The following is an 18607-nucleotide window of genomic DNA, read 5'->3' as shown; positions in this document are numbered from 1 at the left end:
TTGTGATAATTCGTTATGCAGCCCCTAGGAAACTAATGCAGGGCTTTCATAGTTACTGAAAATTTAAGTTACATAGTGCCTGTGGTGACTTTTCCCCTTCCAGAATTAACCTATGCCTCGTTCCACATCAAATAATTTAAGTAAAAGGCATAATAGAGTTGATCCTTGAACAACATGGGTTTGAGCTGCATGGGTCCACTTATATGTAATTTTTTTTTTGATATAGGACAGTACTGTAAAAGTATTTTCTTTTCTCTAGCTCACTATATTGTAATATAGTATATAATACATAAAACATACAAAATATGTGTTAATACACTTATCAGTAAGACTTCCAGTCAACTGTAGGTTATTAAGTTTTAGAGCAAAATTATACACAGATTTTCAACTGTGCAAAGGGGTTGGTGCTCCTAACCCCTACACTTTTCAAGAGTCAACTGGATTTCATGCTACTAAACCATATTTACTCAAGAAAACTTGAGCCTTTGAAAAATACAACTTAAGACGCAGCTTTGCTCTTATAGAATAGTAGAGGCTTTGCTTTATTTACATACCTAGTTCACAGACCTTATATTAAATGGATGACTATAACAGATTACTAAAATAAAGCAGCCAAAAGTAAGAGATAGTGAATATCAATACCAAATCCAATGAACTTTCTACCAAGCATGTATATAATTTGAGATGCCAGTGAGTACAAAGAACAGAAACTTAATTTAAACAACTCAGTGAAGGCTTCCGAAATCTTACTTTAGCTGTAACAAAGAACAATCACGACTTTGAACATAAGTGTCTACATTTGCCAGTGGAAAACGAAACATCTTTTAGCCCCATCTTCCCTTGCCAATGTCCTCATACAAATTTTTAGTTATTTTCTACTTAGAGTTGTTCAACACAACCATTCATGCAATCAATATGAGTATTTGCCAACTCAGTTCTATTATCATTTATAACTAAGAATCATACATGATTATGGACAGTATATATATATATATATATATATATACATACATTTATATATTTTTTCATACACGCTTATATATAGAAACATAGTTACATTAGATTGCATATTATATGCTAGTAGACAGATGCACATATAAAGTTAACTTGCTTCACTTTAAGAACCAACAAATAGGGACTCTGGGTGGTTCAGCTGGTTGAGCGTCTGACTTTGGCTCAGGTCATGATCTCACAGTTCATGGGTTCGAGCCCCGTGTCAGGCTCTGTGCTGACCACTAGCTCAGAGCCTGCAACTTGTCTTCAGATTCTGTGTGTCTCTCTCTCTCTCTCTCTCTCTGACCCTCCCCTGCTCATGCTATCTCTCTCTGTCTCAAAAAATAAATAAAAACATTAACAAAAAGAACAAATATTTTATTTAATAAAAGTACATATAGAAGGAAAGGAGAGCTAAGAGCTGTTTCCTTTAAAATATAGGACAAAATTGATACTCAACTAAATTATCAACTAAATAATCTAGCCTAAAAAATTAAAATTTTTAATTGAAATAATTTACCACCATTATTGAAATTAAGAAAACATATTAAAGAGATTCTTAACTCTTCAGTGATTGCTTTAGAACCACAGAAAGGCATCACAGAGGAGAAACTCCATAGTCCAAAAGAGAGAAACTGTCGAGTTTATCAATCTAATACTTCTTCCTAAAATCACTGTATTCCTTAGAAGTAACTGAGTTGAATAAAAAAGATGCAAACAGAAGATAACCTGTCAGACTTTTTGGTAGATTTACAGAAGATTTATAAATATGTATCTCCACAAATAAGTAGACAATAAATCAGAAAGACACTTGATATAAACATCAAAAAAATAAGACTGTCAGGTCTGAAGGCACATTCTAAAGAATATAATCCAGTAAATAAAAGAGAATGAAGGCTTACCAAAAAAGTAAAATTCTCAAGAAAATGCTAGTTGAGGCTTAGAAAATTATTTTAAAAATTAAACATTTAAATTTTATGCAAAAACAACGCTTTCTTATAAGGGCTTTTTAGCATTTAGCTCTAAAAAAAACATTTTAAAATTTCTCAACAAAAATAAGAGGAAATAAAATTTTCTTCCAATTAGAGTATTCTATGAAGCACCTCAGTTTTTTCCTAAGTTTTCCTTAAACTAAAAAAACAAAACAAAACAAAACAAAAAACAACAGATGACATTAGTGTGGTACAGAGTTTACTGTAGATTGATTGCTATTTTCTTTATCCTGCTTTTCTTCTTTATGTTGTGAATCTAGTTCATGTCTGCTATTTTCCTCGTCACTAGAATCACTGTCTAATCCACCTTCAACATCGGCAGATTTCTTGTCATGCGAAGAACTTTCACAGGCTTTGTCTGTGGGAACAGCTCCTTTCCGCTGGGGTAAGATAGTAAAAAATGCTTCTTGCCAGTCTCTGGTTTCCAGATATTCCAGAATAATCTCAAACACTGCAACAAAGACAAACTGCATACGTTTCTTAGCCAGGAACATCACAATGTTGCACACTGTATTTTAAATGCATTGCTTTTGTGTTAAGTGTTAAAATGTCCTGATAACTACTTTGTTGGTGTCACTTCCTTGCCCCAAGGCTCTTGGGCCTGTTAGCTCTTCTCTACCTCTTCGATTCAGTTCATGAGCACTCAAAGATTTACCATTACATCAATTATAATCAACAGGCAGGGAACCATTTTCATTTCCTTCCTATTCCTCTTAATCCCTTTTACTTCTTTATCCTTTATGTACTAACCTAAAAACTAGAAACAACAAAAAAAGGCTAGCATTAATCTAAATTTCTTCTGTCTTTCCTTTAGTCACTCACTCTGAGAGCACCCTACTTGCTTTTTTTTCTCTTTCCATTAGAGGTAAAGAATATAAATACTGTCTGCAAGTTACTCTTATTTTAATATAATGCTGAAGGGCTTAACTTGCATTACTTTATGGAAAAGTAATCTCTATTATCTATCAAAGGTCTTAAAAGAAGTTCATTCCTTGAATCAATAAGTTCATTTCTAGAATTCCCTAGAGCCTGCTGCAGAGAGTGTTTAGCACATAAAAAGAGCCCAATAAATAGTTGTGCGCTAACAAAAATCTCTACTAAACAAATCTTAAAAAGCAAAACTCCAGGCAAAGACTCAGGTCCAAGACTATCTATACAATGTTATTTACAAAAGAAAAAAGGAAAAATATATCAACAACAAGAGCATGGTTATATTATTACACATTCAGATGATGGAATATTACATAGCCATTAACATTGATTCAATGACATAGGAAAAGATAAATGTGGGGAGGGAAATACCCCAAATTTATAATATTTTATGCAACAGAGTAAAATAAAAATATGATTAGGTAATAAATATTACATATGCACAGGAAAGGACCTGGAAGGGAATACACCAAAAAGATAATACTAAGTATCTCTGGGGAGTGAAATTCTAGCTTATTCTTCTTTCTACTTTTCTACATTTCCATATTTCTCTATAATATGCATGTATTATTTCTATATTCAAACAAATTATAGATGATTACATATTACAATTATGTCTCCAGCACAGTGTATATTTTCTACTCATCTAAAGGTAATGTTATGCTTCACATTGTTTACTCAGGTATATTTTCATAATTCCCTTATAGCTTACCATGATTAATTGCCAAAACTTTTCTACTATTCATCTTCACAAAATTTCCAAGGGGGAGCTGTGCATGATCAATTCCATGCTCTGAGGCTTGTTTATATGTGAGTCCCTAAAACAAAGATACTATAACTTGGACTAGAACATCAGAGTATTATAACTTAAAGTCTACAACAAAATAAGTACTTTTTAGAAAAGACTTTAGTTCAGAGAACATTATTTGATGAAATGTGTGTGTGTTTAATTTCTAATTTAGAAACGTTCTTTTCATAATAAGTATAGTCAGAATGTTTAGGGCATTCACTTTAACCACTTTACAGACGAAGAAACCAAAGACCTCATATTCCCCGCCCATCACAAAACTCCTCGGCGGCAGAACCATAGGAAACTCCTGACCCAAACAGCTTTTCATTCTTCCACACTGCCTGTCTCTCAGTTTAAAATACTCAAAGAATTGCTAGAGACGCACCATCATTTTGTCTGTGAATATAACAGACACAAATATAAAACTTTGTTTTAATTACCTAACATTAAGGGGCACAAGTGGTGGGGCACCTGGGTGGCTCGACTCTTTATTTCAGCTCACATCGTGACCTCACAGGTCTGTGAGTCCGAGCCACATATTGGGGCTCAGTGCAGAGCCTGCTTGGGACTCTCTCCCTCCTTCTCTCTCTGCGCCCCCCCCCCCCGCAATCTCTCTCAAAATAAATAAATAAACTTAAAAAAGAAGTGGTATAAACGGCAGAGACAAAGTAAATGAAAACATGAATTGAAAAACATTTTTAAATAGCCTATACATTTTATTTTCCCTGTCAATTAAAAGAATGTTGAATATAAATTTTCTCCTCAAAATTAAAATCCTTGAAAGCTGAGTTCTAAACAGAAGTCAAGTAGCCAAAAAGACAAAGTACAGTAGAAAGGGCTAAATTTCCAAGCTGGTAATTTGCATATTTTGGGACAAATAAAAGCTCCTGAGGTAGGCACTTTTTGAAAACAAAATTATTGCAGTTCAGAGAAACATACAACATCAGAGGAAAAAAATGTAGTTGTACACAAATAACAAAACAGAAATTTTCCTAAGAAAATCATCTTAAAAGCTAAAGATCCTTCTGATAAAAAACCTCCCGGTAATGCTGTAGAGGTGCACTGTCCGGCTGTGGCCACAGCTGTGACTACCTAAGTCTAAATTGATTAGCTTCTCAGTCATCCTCCGCACCGGCCATGAGCTCAACAGCCACCATACCCGACAAGATGACGTAAACTATTCCAACACTGCAGACGGTTCTACCGCAGAGTGACGCTATCCGAGAATAATGAATTACTCATAGTATCCTGCTGACAGTATTTCACCTGACACTTGGTGAACATGTCTTTTCTGGGGTTGGGCTGAATTTAGCATGCTGCAAAGTAGCTGGCAGAGTAGAACAAGATGTTTTCTTTTATAGAGTATATTTCTAATTTTTCACTCAAATGAGGGTAAGGAAGTGGTGGGAAGAGACAAAGTACAAATATAAGAGAAAAGAAAACTAATCTCATTAAAATTATATATTAAAAAACTCATATAAGTTTGCCATTCTGGCATACATTTTGGAGTACATTGCTATAAATTTTACCAGCAGCCTAGAAACTGATCAGTAGCAGCATCTACTATCAATACAATCAAGGCCTATCGTTTAGGCATGTGGGCTCTGGAACAATCTGTCTGGTTTCAGATATCTGCTTTAGCACCTACTGCTGTTGATTTAGACTTTCTCTGTGCCTCCAGTTCCTCATCTGTAAAATGTAGAGAACAGCACTGACCTCACTGGGTTGTAAGGAGGATTAAACAAACTAGTCAAATGTGTGAAATGCTTTCTTTACTAGAAAAGTGACTGAAATATGCAGTAGGCACTCAATAATGATCAGTTATCATCAGTACTATTATTACTATCCAGAAAACTGGTGCATCAACTTTAAGTATGAGCAAAAACAACACTAAAAACTTAATAGTACCTTGTGATGGTTGTGATCCACTAACCCTCCGATCACATAGGCCTTTGATTCATCTAATTCCTTCAGTACATTAGGTGAGTCTGAGGTAAGATAAATCAGGTCTTCTTTCTTTATGAAGTCACTAAAATGCTCTGGTTTGATGTGGATATCCTTTAAGACATAAGGAGAAAGATATTAATTAACAGGGTTTTATGAAAATTGGCTAAAAGATATTATTTTCTTTTCCTTAGACAAAGCCACCCAAAAGCATATGAAGTATAAAAGAATATTTTACAATGTTTTCTTGAGAACCTACTACTTCAATTCCTTATCACCTCACACCTCAATTACTTAAGTTCCTCCTACTGTTACTTCCCTGTCTCTAGAATCAGATCCCTCTGATTTACTTCCATACACTGATGGCAGACTCACTTCCTAAAAACCCTACTTTCAATGTTTTATCTTTACCTGTAGGATAAAACTTAAATCCCTTTACTTAGTGATGCTTTCCTGAATATGGCACTAACCTAGCTTTCTCAATTTATTTCTGTTCTAAAAAAACAAATGCATTTTTTGGGTCACATATCTGCTCAACCTATTCTCCAACCAAAGAATATCTTTTCCAATTACTTCCTCTCCATCTGCATGAATTGTCAAAAGGAAATGGCTTATAGATTTAATAAATTCCATGCACCTATTTCTATAAAGATACATATTAGAAATCATCTTCACCCAAATTATCAGGTCATAAGTACAAGACTGAACAACAGGTGGCCGTCAAAATTTGCAACATATTCATGGAATACGGGATGATGCATCACCAAATTCAGATGCAGATGGCATTTACCTAATAATTTTTAAAGAAAAAAATGAAGGACACTTCTCACCTAAAATTTATAACCTATCAAGTATTAAATAGCCACTTTTCTGGAAAATGGTATTATAAATTTGATCCCTACGCTGAGTAAGGACCCCTAGAGGGACCTGAGTAGAGACCAACGCACTCACAGTTTTCTCTAGAAAACTGGTGGAATAAATAATACATTTAACAAGCCACAAAATAAGTGAAAGTATGCCTATTTCAGTTACATTATTTCTTAGGGGAAAAGGTGTGAATATAAAACTTGGTAAATATATTGTACCTTAAAACTTAGGAAAGCTTTTAAAAATGTTTCACAGTCTAGGATATTATCAAAATACATGCAGTCACTATGGGATCAGTGAATGTGAGAGGGAAAGTTTTCACAGTAAAAACTGGCCTTGAGAATGAAAAAAAAAAATAGGAATACCCTAGTACTTCTCTGAATAGGGTAAGGTTCCTCAGAGATTGGTACTAAAGCCAATCTATGAGTCATCTTTGCAAATGAGAATGGTTTAGTCCAATAGAAAAAAAAAGTGAGTCACATACGTAAGTTTAAATACTCTAGTAGCTACATTAAAAAAAAAAGTGAAAATAGGTGAACTTCATTTAAATACATTGCACCCGACATTATATATCCAGTATGTTATCCCTTTAATACATATATTTTTAATTTCAAGCAAGCATTTTACATTCTCTCTCTTTCGTACTGTCTTTGAAATCCAATGTATATCTCACATTTACAGCACATCTCAGTTCAGACCAGTCACATTTCAAGAGTTCAATATCCACATGTGGACAGAGGACACCACATGGAATACACAGAGTGAGAAGAAACAGAATGCAAGTACATTCCCAAATTTTAAGTGACTTCACTCATAAATAACGTATGCCCAGTTTGCTAGGTACAGATTATACAAAGACCTTTAAAATTCTTCCCGTTTTAAAAAAATTCATTTTAAAGTTGGCAATAAAATAGGTGAGATTTCATGAGAACAGATATGAACAGGCATTTCAGTTTCTTTAGCTTCTCCCATTGGTAACATTAGACTTGGGTGCAGTGATATACAGCTTTTGGAGACTTGTTGACTCCTATATTTACTGGCATTATATAGAGTTCAGGTAAAAATGTAGATTTTTAAGCATAAAAATACTTGGAATTATGTTAGAATTAATCTATTTTAATCACCTTCCAGTTGACCCATCCTTTGTCATTTTCATCCATGTTCTTTTTCAACTGGCCTCCATGGCTTGTCAAGTAAAACTGGTAGAGAGATTGGGAGACACAGAAAGAAAGAGCAAATGACTATTGAAGTCCAATATTTTATTTCTCTTCTATACTCATCTGATCATCAATGAAACCTAAAATATATTCCTTCTAGAAAAGAAATAAATTTGTGACATGCTTTAAACATATAAGAATAAATGTCTGGTACAGTGACATGTTTTATATTTCTCATAACCCACTACTTTCAGTATTCCATCTACGTGTTTATCCCATTTTCCAAGCAGCTAACTTTGGACTCTTGCTTACTGATCACTTTTCTGCAAACTCCCTGTTTCCATGTCAAGTTTTCATTCCTTCTTTTGCCACCATTGTTTTTTTCACCAGTCCAACGTCTTCATAACTTCCCTGTGATTCTAAACCCTGACACCTATTTCAAGTCTTATCAAGGGTGAAAGGAATATAAAATGTAAAAATATAAACATACTATCACTCGAACCAAAAATAGATTAAGAATTTCTGGTTCTTAACATCAGTGAGCCAGTGTTAATTTTCAGGTCACCTGGAATTCAAACAAATTTAGTAAGAAAAAGCCCCTATCTACTCTTAACAGCAGCCAATTAGCCTAAGGAAGTACCATTCAAAACAATCACTGACTCAAAATCCTTCAGGTAGAAGTAACCCCCCAATAGGAACCGTGGTACATAGCAAGCCAGGCAGTTCCCTCACTTCCTGAGCGGGAAGGACTTGAGAGTGGAGAAACACATACGAAAATACATATCCTTTAATGAAGGTGTCCAACTACATAGGAATGAGGTCAACGTGTACAAAACACGATGACAGTGCATCATGTGACTAAGACTGATGGATGTGGGAAAATGTTTAAACTATTTTAGATTTATACGAAACTAAAACATTTTTCAAATAGGCATTTTGTTCTCAAAGAAAAGTATCTGTAAGATTCTTGCAAAGACAGCTGGGATTATCTATGCCTTTTCCCGAGGAAATGATAAAAGAAACCAGGAATCTGTTTTGAATTCCTCAAACATACCTGCACAGGATGCAGTGCTCGTCGATTTTCTGCATAACATCGTTGGATCTGCTTGTGAAGTTTCTTAATGTCCTATAAGAGAGTGCCATCTTTAAAGCAGCACTTTGAATATCATCTGTGACCATTCCACAGTCTTAGTGGAACAGAATAAGCTGAAGAGATGACTAGATAGGTAAAATTTTTCTCTTGAAATACAGGTCCTTTCTCATCTTTTCTATTCAACTTCTGTATATACTAACAAAATAATTACTATGGAGTCAGTACCCAATTCGACCAATAATTTCAATTCTGTATCCACTTAAAATGCTAATTCATAATGACATTTACTCTTCTTAAGAGACAACAAAAGGAGAAAAAAAACCTCTTAGAGCCATACTACTATTTAAATAAATTACTAATGGTTTGGAAAGTAAGTAAAGCCTGTTCTCTTCACTAGCATTGCTCAGACAGTTTTCTCAAACTACTATATAAGAAATGATTCTATTCACCAATCACATCTCTTACTTTCTTCTTCTGATTAAACAAATAACAAAAACACTCCTGAATCTATGATTAATATGCTGTTATGGAGTCTTATAATCCAATGATGGTGTGTCTGTTCTATACATATAAATAAGAATGATTTTATTTCATTTAACTTAGGGGGCACAATCTTGAAAAACTTTATTTAAGATTCATTTTAAGGGGTGGCTGGGTGGCTCAGTCAGTTAAGCGTCTGGCTCTTGATTTCATCTCAGGTCATAATCTTGCAGTTGTGGGATCGGGCCCCACATCAGGCTCTATGCTGACAGTGCAAAGCCTGCTGGGGACACTCTCTTTCCCTCTTTCTCTACCCCTCCTCTGCTCTCGCTCTATCTCTCAAAAGAAATAAACTTTTAAAAAGAAGAAAAAATTTAATAAAAAAGATGTATTTTAACATAAAAATTTATATTCAAGTGATATTTCGATTAAAGTAAGAATTATTCAGCCTACTGAATACCTACAAAATTTTTCTGACAATGATTCGTGGTACCTTTAATACCATCAAGCTGTCAAAACTGCAGTCAATGATGAGGCGGAGTGTGCTGTGAACAACATCTCTTCGAATACGTTTTCTGTCATTTCCATCTGAGTTTGATTCCAGTTGATATTGTCGCTCTAATTGTTTTCTTTTGCGTTTTTCCTTCCGTTTTTGTCTAAAATTAAGAATTGAAACTTTTTTTTGTTATTCGTATATTCAGATATTTATAAGATAATTGACAAAGAAACAATTATGTTTTTAAGTTAGCAGGTTGAACCACATGAAACTGCCACTTCTGTGGATCAAATATCAGCAATTTTATATAGTCCATCTAAAAGCTTTAGATAGGAAATGAATTTGCAAAAACAGTATGTTTTCTACACAAACTCTTACTACTAACAATTCACTTATTATTGGTATTATGCTATACTAAGACTTTATAAAATATTGAATTTTAGACCTATGATGAATTTTTACTTTTATCATTCTTCTCCTATATAATTTTCAAGCAACAGTAATAGAATATAGAAAAAAAGCAAAGTAAAATTGCTTAAAAAAACTCATAAAGCTTTTTCTGTAATCTATATCAACTACAGTTTATCTTTCCTCAATAAATTTTGGCATTCTACAATAAGAGCTTCCGTTTAACTGCTTTTACCAAAACCTACAATGGCTTTTCTAGCAAAATCCAGGTTAGGCACAAATTTGATCTTTCTGACGTGGTTATTTTTGTTCTATATGTAGGACATGGATGCTAACTGTATCCCTTATCTAAGTCAGTTATTTCCGAAACTGTGCTGCTACTCACAATAGGTTTGGGGTGAGAAAAATTGTAGTGTAAATCCATCAAGACGGAAACACATACAGTTTTAACAGCCTATGGACAGTGCTGGCTAACAACACGCACAGCCCCAATGTTAATTAACACAATTACTTTTGATGTGTCACAGGACTGTGCAAAGTCCAACATCCCCAAATGGGGTGGATATATATCCATTTTGACCCATACTTGCGGAGTTCTCGTTGTTCTTCCCATTGTTTCTGTTTAATTAGCTTCTTCATTTGTCGTTTAGATATTGGTTCAAACCCTTCACCTACTCTTGGCTTCTGGGTCTTCTCTTGTTCTTCACTTAAGCTTTGCTTTCTTTCAACATTAGAAGACTCAATAAATGCTGGCAGTGTTTCAGAGGACATTATGTGATGTCTCTGAAAAAAATTGAAAAGTAACTTGACATGAATAGGTGAGTTACACACACACACACACGAAGAAAAAAAAAAAAGACCAATAGATGTGATTAAAATTAGGTCATATCAATAATTAATAAAAATACAAATTTATACATTTAAATGTCATTTACTGGCAAAGATCAATTGGTGAAATGGGGTGTTTTCATATACTCTTTGTGGCCATGGCACAATTTTTCCAGAAGGTACCTAGATCTATGGTTCAAGAGCTTTAAAATGTCATGATACTCTTTGACCCAGTAATTTATTTCCTTAGAATAAATCTCTGTAAATAGATCAGAAATATACACAAAATTAATGCAACAGGGTATGTGTACTGCAGTGTAATTTTGAACAATGAAATATTAGAAACTACTTCAATGTTAGCAAAGGTGGCTACAAATAAATTACAAGCCCTATAATAATGGGCTGGGAATACTAAACATGTTCCCCGAAGTTATTTAGTGATAAAAGGAAATGGCTAAATAAAAAATAAAAACAATATATACATTATATCTGACTTTGTTTTAAAAAGAATACACATAAGCATGTTTAACTCTTACTAATAGTTTTTGCATTTTCTATATTTTATATAAAATATATTGCTTTATCAAAATAAAATATTTTTAAAGAAGAGATGGGAAGCACTCTTGCTAGTTGTCATTAATGCTATAGAATAAGGGAAATGTTACTTTCATTATCTGAGTGTACACACATGACTTTTGACAAAAGATAAGCTATAGATTTATATATTTTGGACAATGCAGAAAACAAATTTGGTTGCCTCTCAGTATATTTCATTGTAAATATGTAATTATAAATATCCATGTTAGTTATGGCTAAAAAACAAAATATGTAAGATAATCCTGTAATCAGTCATGGAAAACTTAGGGCCATCTCAAATATTTTTAATTGGATTAACCACCCACATCTGTATAGCGATGTCTAGAACTGAACTTACCTTCAGATTAGGAAAGGACTAAAAATACTAAGATTTCTTTTCTCTAATAGATTACTAACACCACCACTTAAAAACTTATTTACTTATCCCTACCAAAGACTAAGCATGAAGCTTGCAAATGTTCCATCGGCCTTAAAGAAAATTCTATGATTATTCTTTTTTGAAGAGACGCTAACAAGTCTGTGCAGAGAAAAAAATCCAAGACAACTCAGATAATAGAAAGGACTAAACCTCTGCAGAACATAATAAAAACAGTAGCTTTATTATATGGTTCTTGCTTTAAAAGTACAGTGTTATAACAGGATACATGGGGATAACTAAGCAAACACAAAGTCTACCAACTTTTGACTGAAAGATGAATTTTAAGATGTATGTTTTAGGGGCTACAGCAAAAGTCCTAACATTTTGCTAGGTCACAAACTACTGAGGGGGAAAGAATCATCTAGTAATCCAAGTAAGAGTTTACAAGTTTTTCTTATATCACCAACCGAACAGTGTTTGGGGGAAGTATCTCCTAGAAATGACAACCCAAGTTTGATTTTACACTGGAAACTGCCTATGGGCCTGGATGATGTCTGCTTTTACCTAACATTATATTGCCACATTAATTACATTACTAACACAGTGCCTGGCACTTAACAGATGCTTATTGTATATGTGTGGAATAAATAAATGACTATATCACAATGGATTTTAAAAATTAATGAATAATGAAACTGGTTATAATGAACCTTTATTTATTACTATGCTAGGTAAAGAATGTATTATCTAATTTAATCCTTAAAACAATCCCTGTGAGGTAGACAGTATCATGCCTACTTTACAAAGAAAGAAGACACTGAGATAAAATAACTTGCCCCAAATTACAAAACTACTAAATAATTCCTAAGAAATAAGGCACCTAGAATGAATCTAGGACAAAGTATGTTTTCAAAATACTTGCTGAATGAATACACAAACGAAATGATGGAGCTAAGATTCAAGCCCAGATCCAACTCTACTCTCTCCCAGAAATCCAAAATCTTATTTAGAAAATGAGGGTTTTCAAAGAATGTAAAAGAGCTGTGTTGTTTCAGCCCTGCTGTTGGAGGCTCTGGGAAGACTGCGTCACTGAAAGAGGACAAAAAATAGCTCCAGTTCTATTCCTATGCCACTGACTAAAAAAATGGGACAGACTTCCTAGAGATAGTTGCCAAAAGTTCATGTTTTAAGGCACCCAGTCTCTCAGTCTTGAAATATATGACAATAGGAGATAAAATATGAAAAGGGGAGATAAAAGATATTGCCTCTCTCAAAACCAAAATCAAGAACCAGAACAGATATCGTTCCTGCTGGGTATGCTGTATAAAGGCAACTGGGAGTTTTCCTAGCTTTAAAGAAGATGGGAGAGAGACAGGAGATAGTTTAAGATGAACCCTTAAACTAGTGTTGGCGGTGGACCTCCTTTTTCCATGGAAAAGTCTGAACACAGGTGAAATTTAGACTAATAATGGCTTATACAATGCTGACTACTTGGGAGAAACCCGATGGAAGCAGACACCACTTCTCGGCTACAACGAGGACACAGGAACTTAGAACACTACAGGATTAGGAGGCGCCTGGGTGGCTCAGTCGGCTAAGTATCTAACTTTGGTTCAGGTTATGATCTCACGCTCATGAGTTCGAGCCCTGCACCAGACTCCACACTGACAACGCTGAGCCTGCTTGGGATTCTCTCCTCTCTCTGCCCCTTCCCTGTACGCACTTACTCAACTCTCTCTCTCTCAGAATCAATAAATTAAAAAAAGAAAAAGAAAAAAGAACACTAAAGGATTAGAATTCTAACCCACCTATGTAAGCTGTGCTGTGGAATGAAGCACTGAATAGGGCCATGGGTAGGAGCAATCACAAAACCAACAGCAGATAAAGAGACGGTTTGGAGAGAAGTGATAATTCTATTCAAGAAAACTATGCAAAGCAAAGTTAGCAAAAGACAAATTATGGGGGGAAAAACAATAAATTCAATAATCAGTAGATAAATTCACTCTTCACAAACTGAAAATAATAGGACAATGTGAAAATGACTTTTAAATATGTCTGGTTGGAATCTTTCACAGATCAGAGCAATAAGAACCAAAAAAACAAAACAGGAAATTGGGACACAAAAGCAGGCATAAAAAAAACAAAACAAGAATGAAAAAGAACCTATTTGGAATCCAAGAAATTAAGATATAAAAATTTCAACAGATGAAACAAACTCCAGATTACCTGGAATCCAAGAGATAATGGATGAATTAGAAGACACCATGATAATCTCAGAATCAGAAAACTAGAAAGACAAAATACGTCAGAACAATTAAACGACTTGAATAACAGGATGAGAGAAAGACAAGCAAAAAGTTAACTGGAGATAAATGTATAACCTTGAGTGCATTCATTAAAGAGTATTTTTTAAAAGCTGTAAAATAAATAAGCATTCAACTTAAGAAACAGGAGACGGGAAACTCAGTAAGCCCGAGAAAATTAGAAGAAACTTTTAGAATATACATTGTCATCCCCAGACTCACTTTTATTTCCTTTCCATATGTAGTGCATTACATAAAAGCCAGCAATGCATGTATGCAAAACAATACATGGTAACAATATAAGCCAAACCTGCCCAGTAAGCTAAATGTGTAAACATAAAAGCACAATTAAAATCCACAGGAAAATAAAATAAAATAAAATAATAAAATTAAATGCACAAGAGACAGGGGAGCCTGGGTGGCTCAGTCAGTTAAGCCGACATCGGCTCAGGTCATGATCTCACAGTCCATGGGTTCGGCCCACAACAGGCTCTGTGCTGACAACTCAGAGCCTAAAGCCTGCTTTGGATTCTATGTCTCCCTCTCTCTGCCCCTCTCCTACTTACACTCTGTTTCTCTTTCTCAAAAATAAACATTAAAAAATTTTTTTTAATATTCCAAAAGATAACATTTATGTTCATCAGTGGTACGTGTTTTATGCTAGTTCTTTATTCTGTTAAAAACTACAAGTGTTCGGGGAGGAGCCAAGATGGCGGAGAGGAAGGGAGCTGTGTAAACTCCGTCTGCCCCATCTATCGAACTGAGAAGGACATTACTCTCATCTGCAAGAGCTGAAGGAGAAAATACGGACTCCAGAAAGAAGACAACCTCAAAGATACTGGAGTGAGTGCGAACTGGGGAGATCAGAAAATGGGCCAGCCCGAGATGGCAGGGGAGGTGGGAGCCCCAGCCCAACACGGGGAAAGTGCGTGGAGCCCAAGAGACAAAGGGAAGAGACAGAGAAACTGAACACGCTCATAGTACTGTCTCTGGCGAAGAGGTAAAGAATGCTTAACTGCGCTTGGAGAGAGAAACTCACTCCATATATAACTGCTGGGTAGCCCAAATCCCAAACCCAGGTGGCGCAAGGGAAAGAACAGCTTCCAGCCCTGTGCTATCTCAGCGGGGAGTCAGTAGCCACGGTAGTGGCAGCGCCAGGGGTGCTCACTTTGACCTCGGTTTTGGGAGTGGGAGCAAGCACCTCATTTCCACAGTGCATCTTGCCCCCAGCATTGGCCACGCGAATCCCAAATCCCAGGTGCCAACAGGGGAGAAAATAGCCCCCATACCTACGCGATCCCGGCAGGGAGTTGGCGGCAGTGGAGGCCTGGGCGTGTGCTCAGGCTGCAGCAGCTCCCAGCTCATTTCTGGCAGCACGGCGCCTCTGGCAACAGCTGCGCAAAGCGAAGAGAAACTCATTCCTCCCCCAACGCGATCATGATCCCGTGATCCCGGCTGGGGGTTGGGAATCCGCAGTTCTGTCTGTGACTGCGGGCACTTTACCTCCTACTGTGCATCTCGCCTCAGGCGGCACACCTCGCTTCAGGCAGGGGCAGCCGAAATCCCTGCCTGAGCCAAGACAAACTGATTCCTCCCCCTAAGAAGCCAGCCACCAAAGCAAATACATCTCATCTGTGGTAGCATAAAAATGCATGGACTGGAACTTTGAACCGAGGCGGGCCTGGAAAACACAACTCGGCTCAACCCCGGCACAAGGAGATCGGACTCATTAGAGTGGCCTACAGTGCGTAGTTCCAGTGAAGCTTGGCATGCTGCCATTCTACTCTATGCAGACACCAACGCGGAGCCCCTGAGAGCAGCCTCAGAGACCTACCACACCAAACCATGCCTATCCACCAGGAAGGGCTGCTGCTTTTTAAAAAAATTTTTTTTTCTTTTTTTCTTCATTTTTTTCCTTTTTTCTTCTTTCTTTGTACTTATTTTTTATTACCTTTTTTAACTTAAAAATTTTAAACTTTTTACTCCTTATTTTCCTTCCTCCTTTCTCCCTTTTTTTACCTTCTTGTAATCCAGATATACTCTCCTGCATTTCATCCTTACCTCTCCCCTCAACTGGTCATACACTTTTAGACTGTCCACTGTCCTTTGTTGTCTCTGACCCGCTTGTTTTTTCTTTTTTTTTCTTCTCTTCTTTTCGTCTGTTTCCACTCCATTTTCTTTCTTTTCTTTCCCCTTTTAAGACGTTTGTTTGTTTGATTTGTCTGTGCGTTTGTGTGTTACTGTTCCCTCTGTGTTTGTCTGTTTTCCTTCTTAGGGCTACACCAAGAAACAAGCCAAAGTGTGCATGATGGCGAGTCCCAAATACTGTTGAGTAGGGAAATAAAATATTCAAAGGCACAACAAGAGAAACTGAGAGACACAATTAAAAGAATATTTCCTGAAAGGACAGGCCTTGGACAGTAAATAAGCCTCCTTTAACAGAGAAATGTTAACAGGTGCACAGTGCACAATGAGCTTTCTAAAGCTGACAAGAGACAGAAAACTAGAAAAAATGACAAAACGAGGAACTCTCCCCTGAAGAACCTCCAGGAGGCAGTCACAGCCACAGAACTGCTCAAGGCAGATCTAGACAACATAACGGATAAAGAATTTTAAAGACTTGACATAAAATTAATCTCTGGGGTTGAGAAAAGCATCAAAGAATCAACTGAGATAATTACTAGGCACTTTGAAAATAGGTGTGATGAGTTAAAAAAGGTTATAGATGAGCTGAATAACAAAGTAACGGCAGCCACCTCAAGGATTGACGAGGCAGAGAGAATAGGTGAGTTAGACGATATAGTTATAGCAAAAGAGGAAGCTGAAAAAAAGAGAGAGAAATTGATCCAGGAGACGGAAAGGAGAATTTGAGACCTGAGTGATAAAATCAAACAGAACAACATCCGTATCATAGCAATTCCTGAAGAGGAAGACAGAGAGAAAGGGCCTGAAGGGATACTAGACCAAATTATAACTGAGAATTTCCCAAATCTGAGAAAAGAAATAGACATTCAAATTCAAGAGGCACAAAGAGCCCCCTTAAGATGTAAATTGAATCGGCCTTCAGCATGACATATCATAGTGAAACTGGCAAAATATAAAGATAGAGAATTCCGAAAGCAGCTGTGGAGAAAACGGCCCTCACATACAAAGAGAAACCTATCAGAGTGGTTACAGACCTATCGAATGAAACTTGGCAGGCCAGGAAGGAATGGCAGGAAATCTTCAATGTGATGAACCGAAAAAACATGCAGCCAAGAATCCTCTACACAGCAAGCCTGTCATTCAAAATAGGAGAGAGAAAAGTGTTCCCAAATAAACAAAAACTGAGAGAATTCATGACCACCAAACCAGCCCTCCAGGAAATCCTAAATGAGACTCTATGAGGGAAATGCTGCAAAGAATACAAGGTGCCAGAGACACCACTATACACATGAATTCTAAGGAGAACACAATGACTCTAAACCCACATTTTTCAATGATAACACTAAATGTAAATGGACTGAATGCTCCAACCAAACGACACACGGTAGCAGAATGGATTAAAAAAAAAAAAGAGAGACTACAAGAGACTCATTTTCGACCAAAAGGCACCTTCAGGTTGAAAGTAAAGGGATGGAGAAATATCTATCATGTGACTGGAAGCCAAAAGAAAGCTGGAGTAGCCATACTTATATCAGACAAACTGGACTTTACAGTAAGTAACAAGAGATGAAGAAGGACATTATATAATAATTACAGGATCTCTCCATCAGGAAGAGCTAACAATTATAAATATCTATGCGCCAAATCTGGGAGCGCACACATACATAAAACAATCACAGAAAGAAACAATCTTATTGAGAAAAATGTGCTAATTGCAGGGGACTTTAATACTCCACTGACAGCAACGGATAGATCAACCAGACAGAAAATCACTAAGGAAACAATGGACCTGAACGACACATTGGAACAGATGGAACGGATACATATATTTAGAACTCTGCATCCTGAAGATAGGAAATTCACCCTTTCGAGTGCACATGGCACATTCTCCAAGATAGATCACATACTGGGGCATAAAGCTGCCCTCCATAAGTATAAACGAATAGAGATCATACCATGCACACTTTCAGATCACAATGCTATGAAACTTGAAATTAACCACAGGAAAAAGTCTGGAAAACCTCCAAAAATGTGGAGGTTAAAAACCACCCTACTAAAGGATGATTGGGTTAATCAGGCAATTAGAGAAGAAATTAAAAAATATATGGAAACCAATGAAAACGAAAATACAACAATCCAAAATCTTTGGGACGCAGCAAAGGCAGTCCTAAGAGGAAAGTATACTGCCATCCAGGGCAATCTCAACAAACTAGAAAAAGCGCAAAT

General features: G+C 36.2%; 1 protein-coding gene across 3 annotated transcripts in view; it reads right to left on the bottom strand.

Moving 5' to 3' along the window:
* Positions 1 to 1310: 1310 nt before the first annotated feature.
* The window catches only part of TRMT10A (tRNA methyltransferase 10A), a 20221-nt gene continuing 2924 nt past the window's right edge, over positions 1311 to 18607 (bottom strand). For 2 of the 3 annotated variants that reach the window (XM_029922285.1, XM_029922396.1), the window contains exons 2-8: positions 10737 to 10933; positions 9740 to 9902; positions 8728 to 8799; positions 7641 to 7715; positions 5614 to 5763; positions 3628 to 3733; positions 1311 to 2436 (exon numbers count right to left, since the gene is read on the bottom strand). In XM_029922285.1, the coding sequence (XP_029778145.1) occupies positions 2168 to 2436; positions 3628 to 3733; positions 5614 to 5763; positions 7641 to 7715; positions 8728 to 8799; positions 9740 to 9902; positions 10737 to 10921 (1020 nt within the window). In that variant the 5' untranslated portion in view covers positions 10922 to 10933 and the 3' untranslated portion in view covers positions 1311 to 2167. Of the gene's footprint in view, positions 2437 to 3627; positions 3734 to 5613; positions 5764 to 7640; positions 7716 to 8727; positions 8800 to 9739; positions 9903 to 10736; positions 10934 to 15525; positions 15560 to 18607 lie in introns of those variants that run through there. The other variant, XM_029922330.1, reaches the window with a different exon arrangement.

This window comes from Suricata suricatta, chromosome 1 (assembly GCF_006229205.1).
Source record: "Suricata suricatta isolate VVHF042 chromosome 1, meerkat_22Aug2017_6uvM2_HiC, whole genome shotgun sequence".
NCBI classification, from domain to species: Eukaryota; Metazoa; Chordata; class Mammalia; order Carnivora; family Herpestidae; genus Suricata; species Suricata suricatta.
Note: the sequence above shows the minus strand (reverse complement) of the source record. Positions and strands in the feature narration are given on the sequence as shown.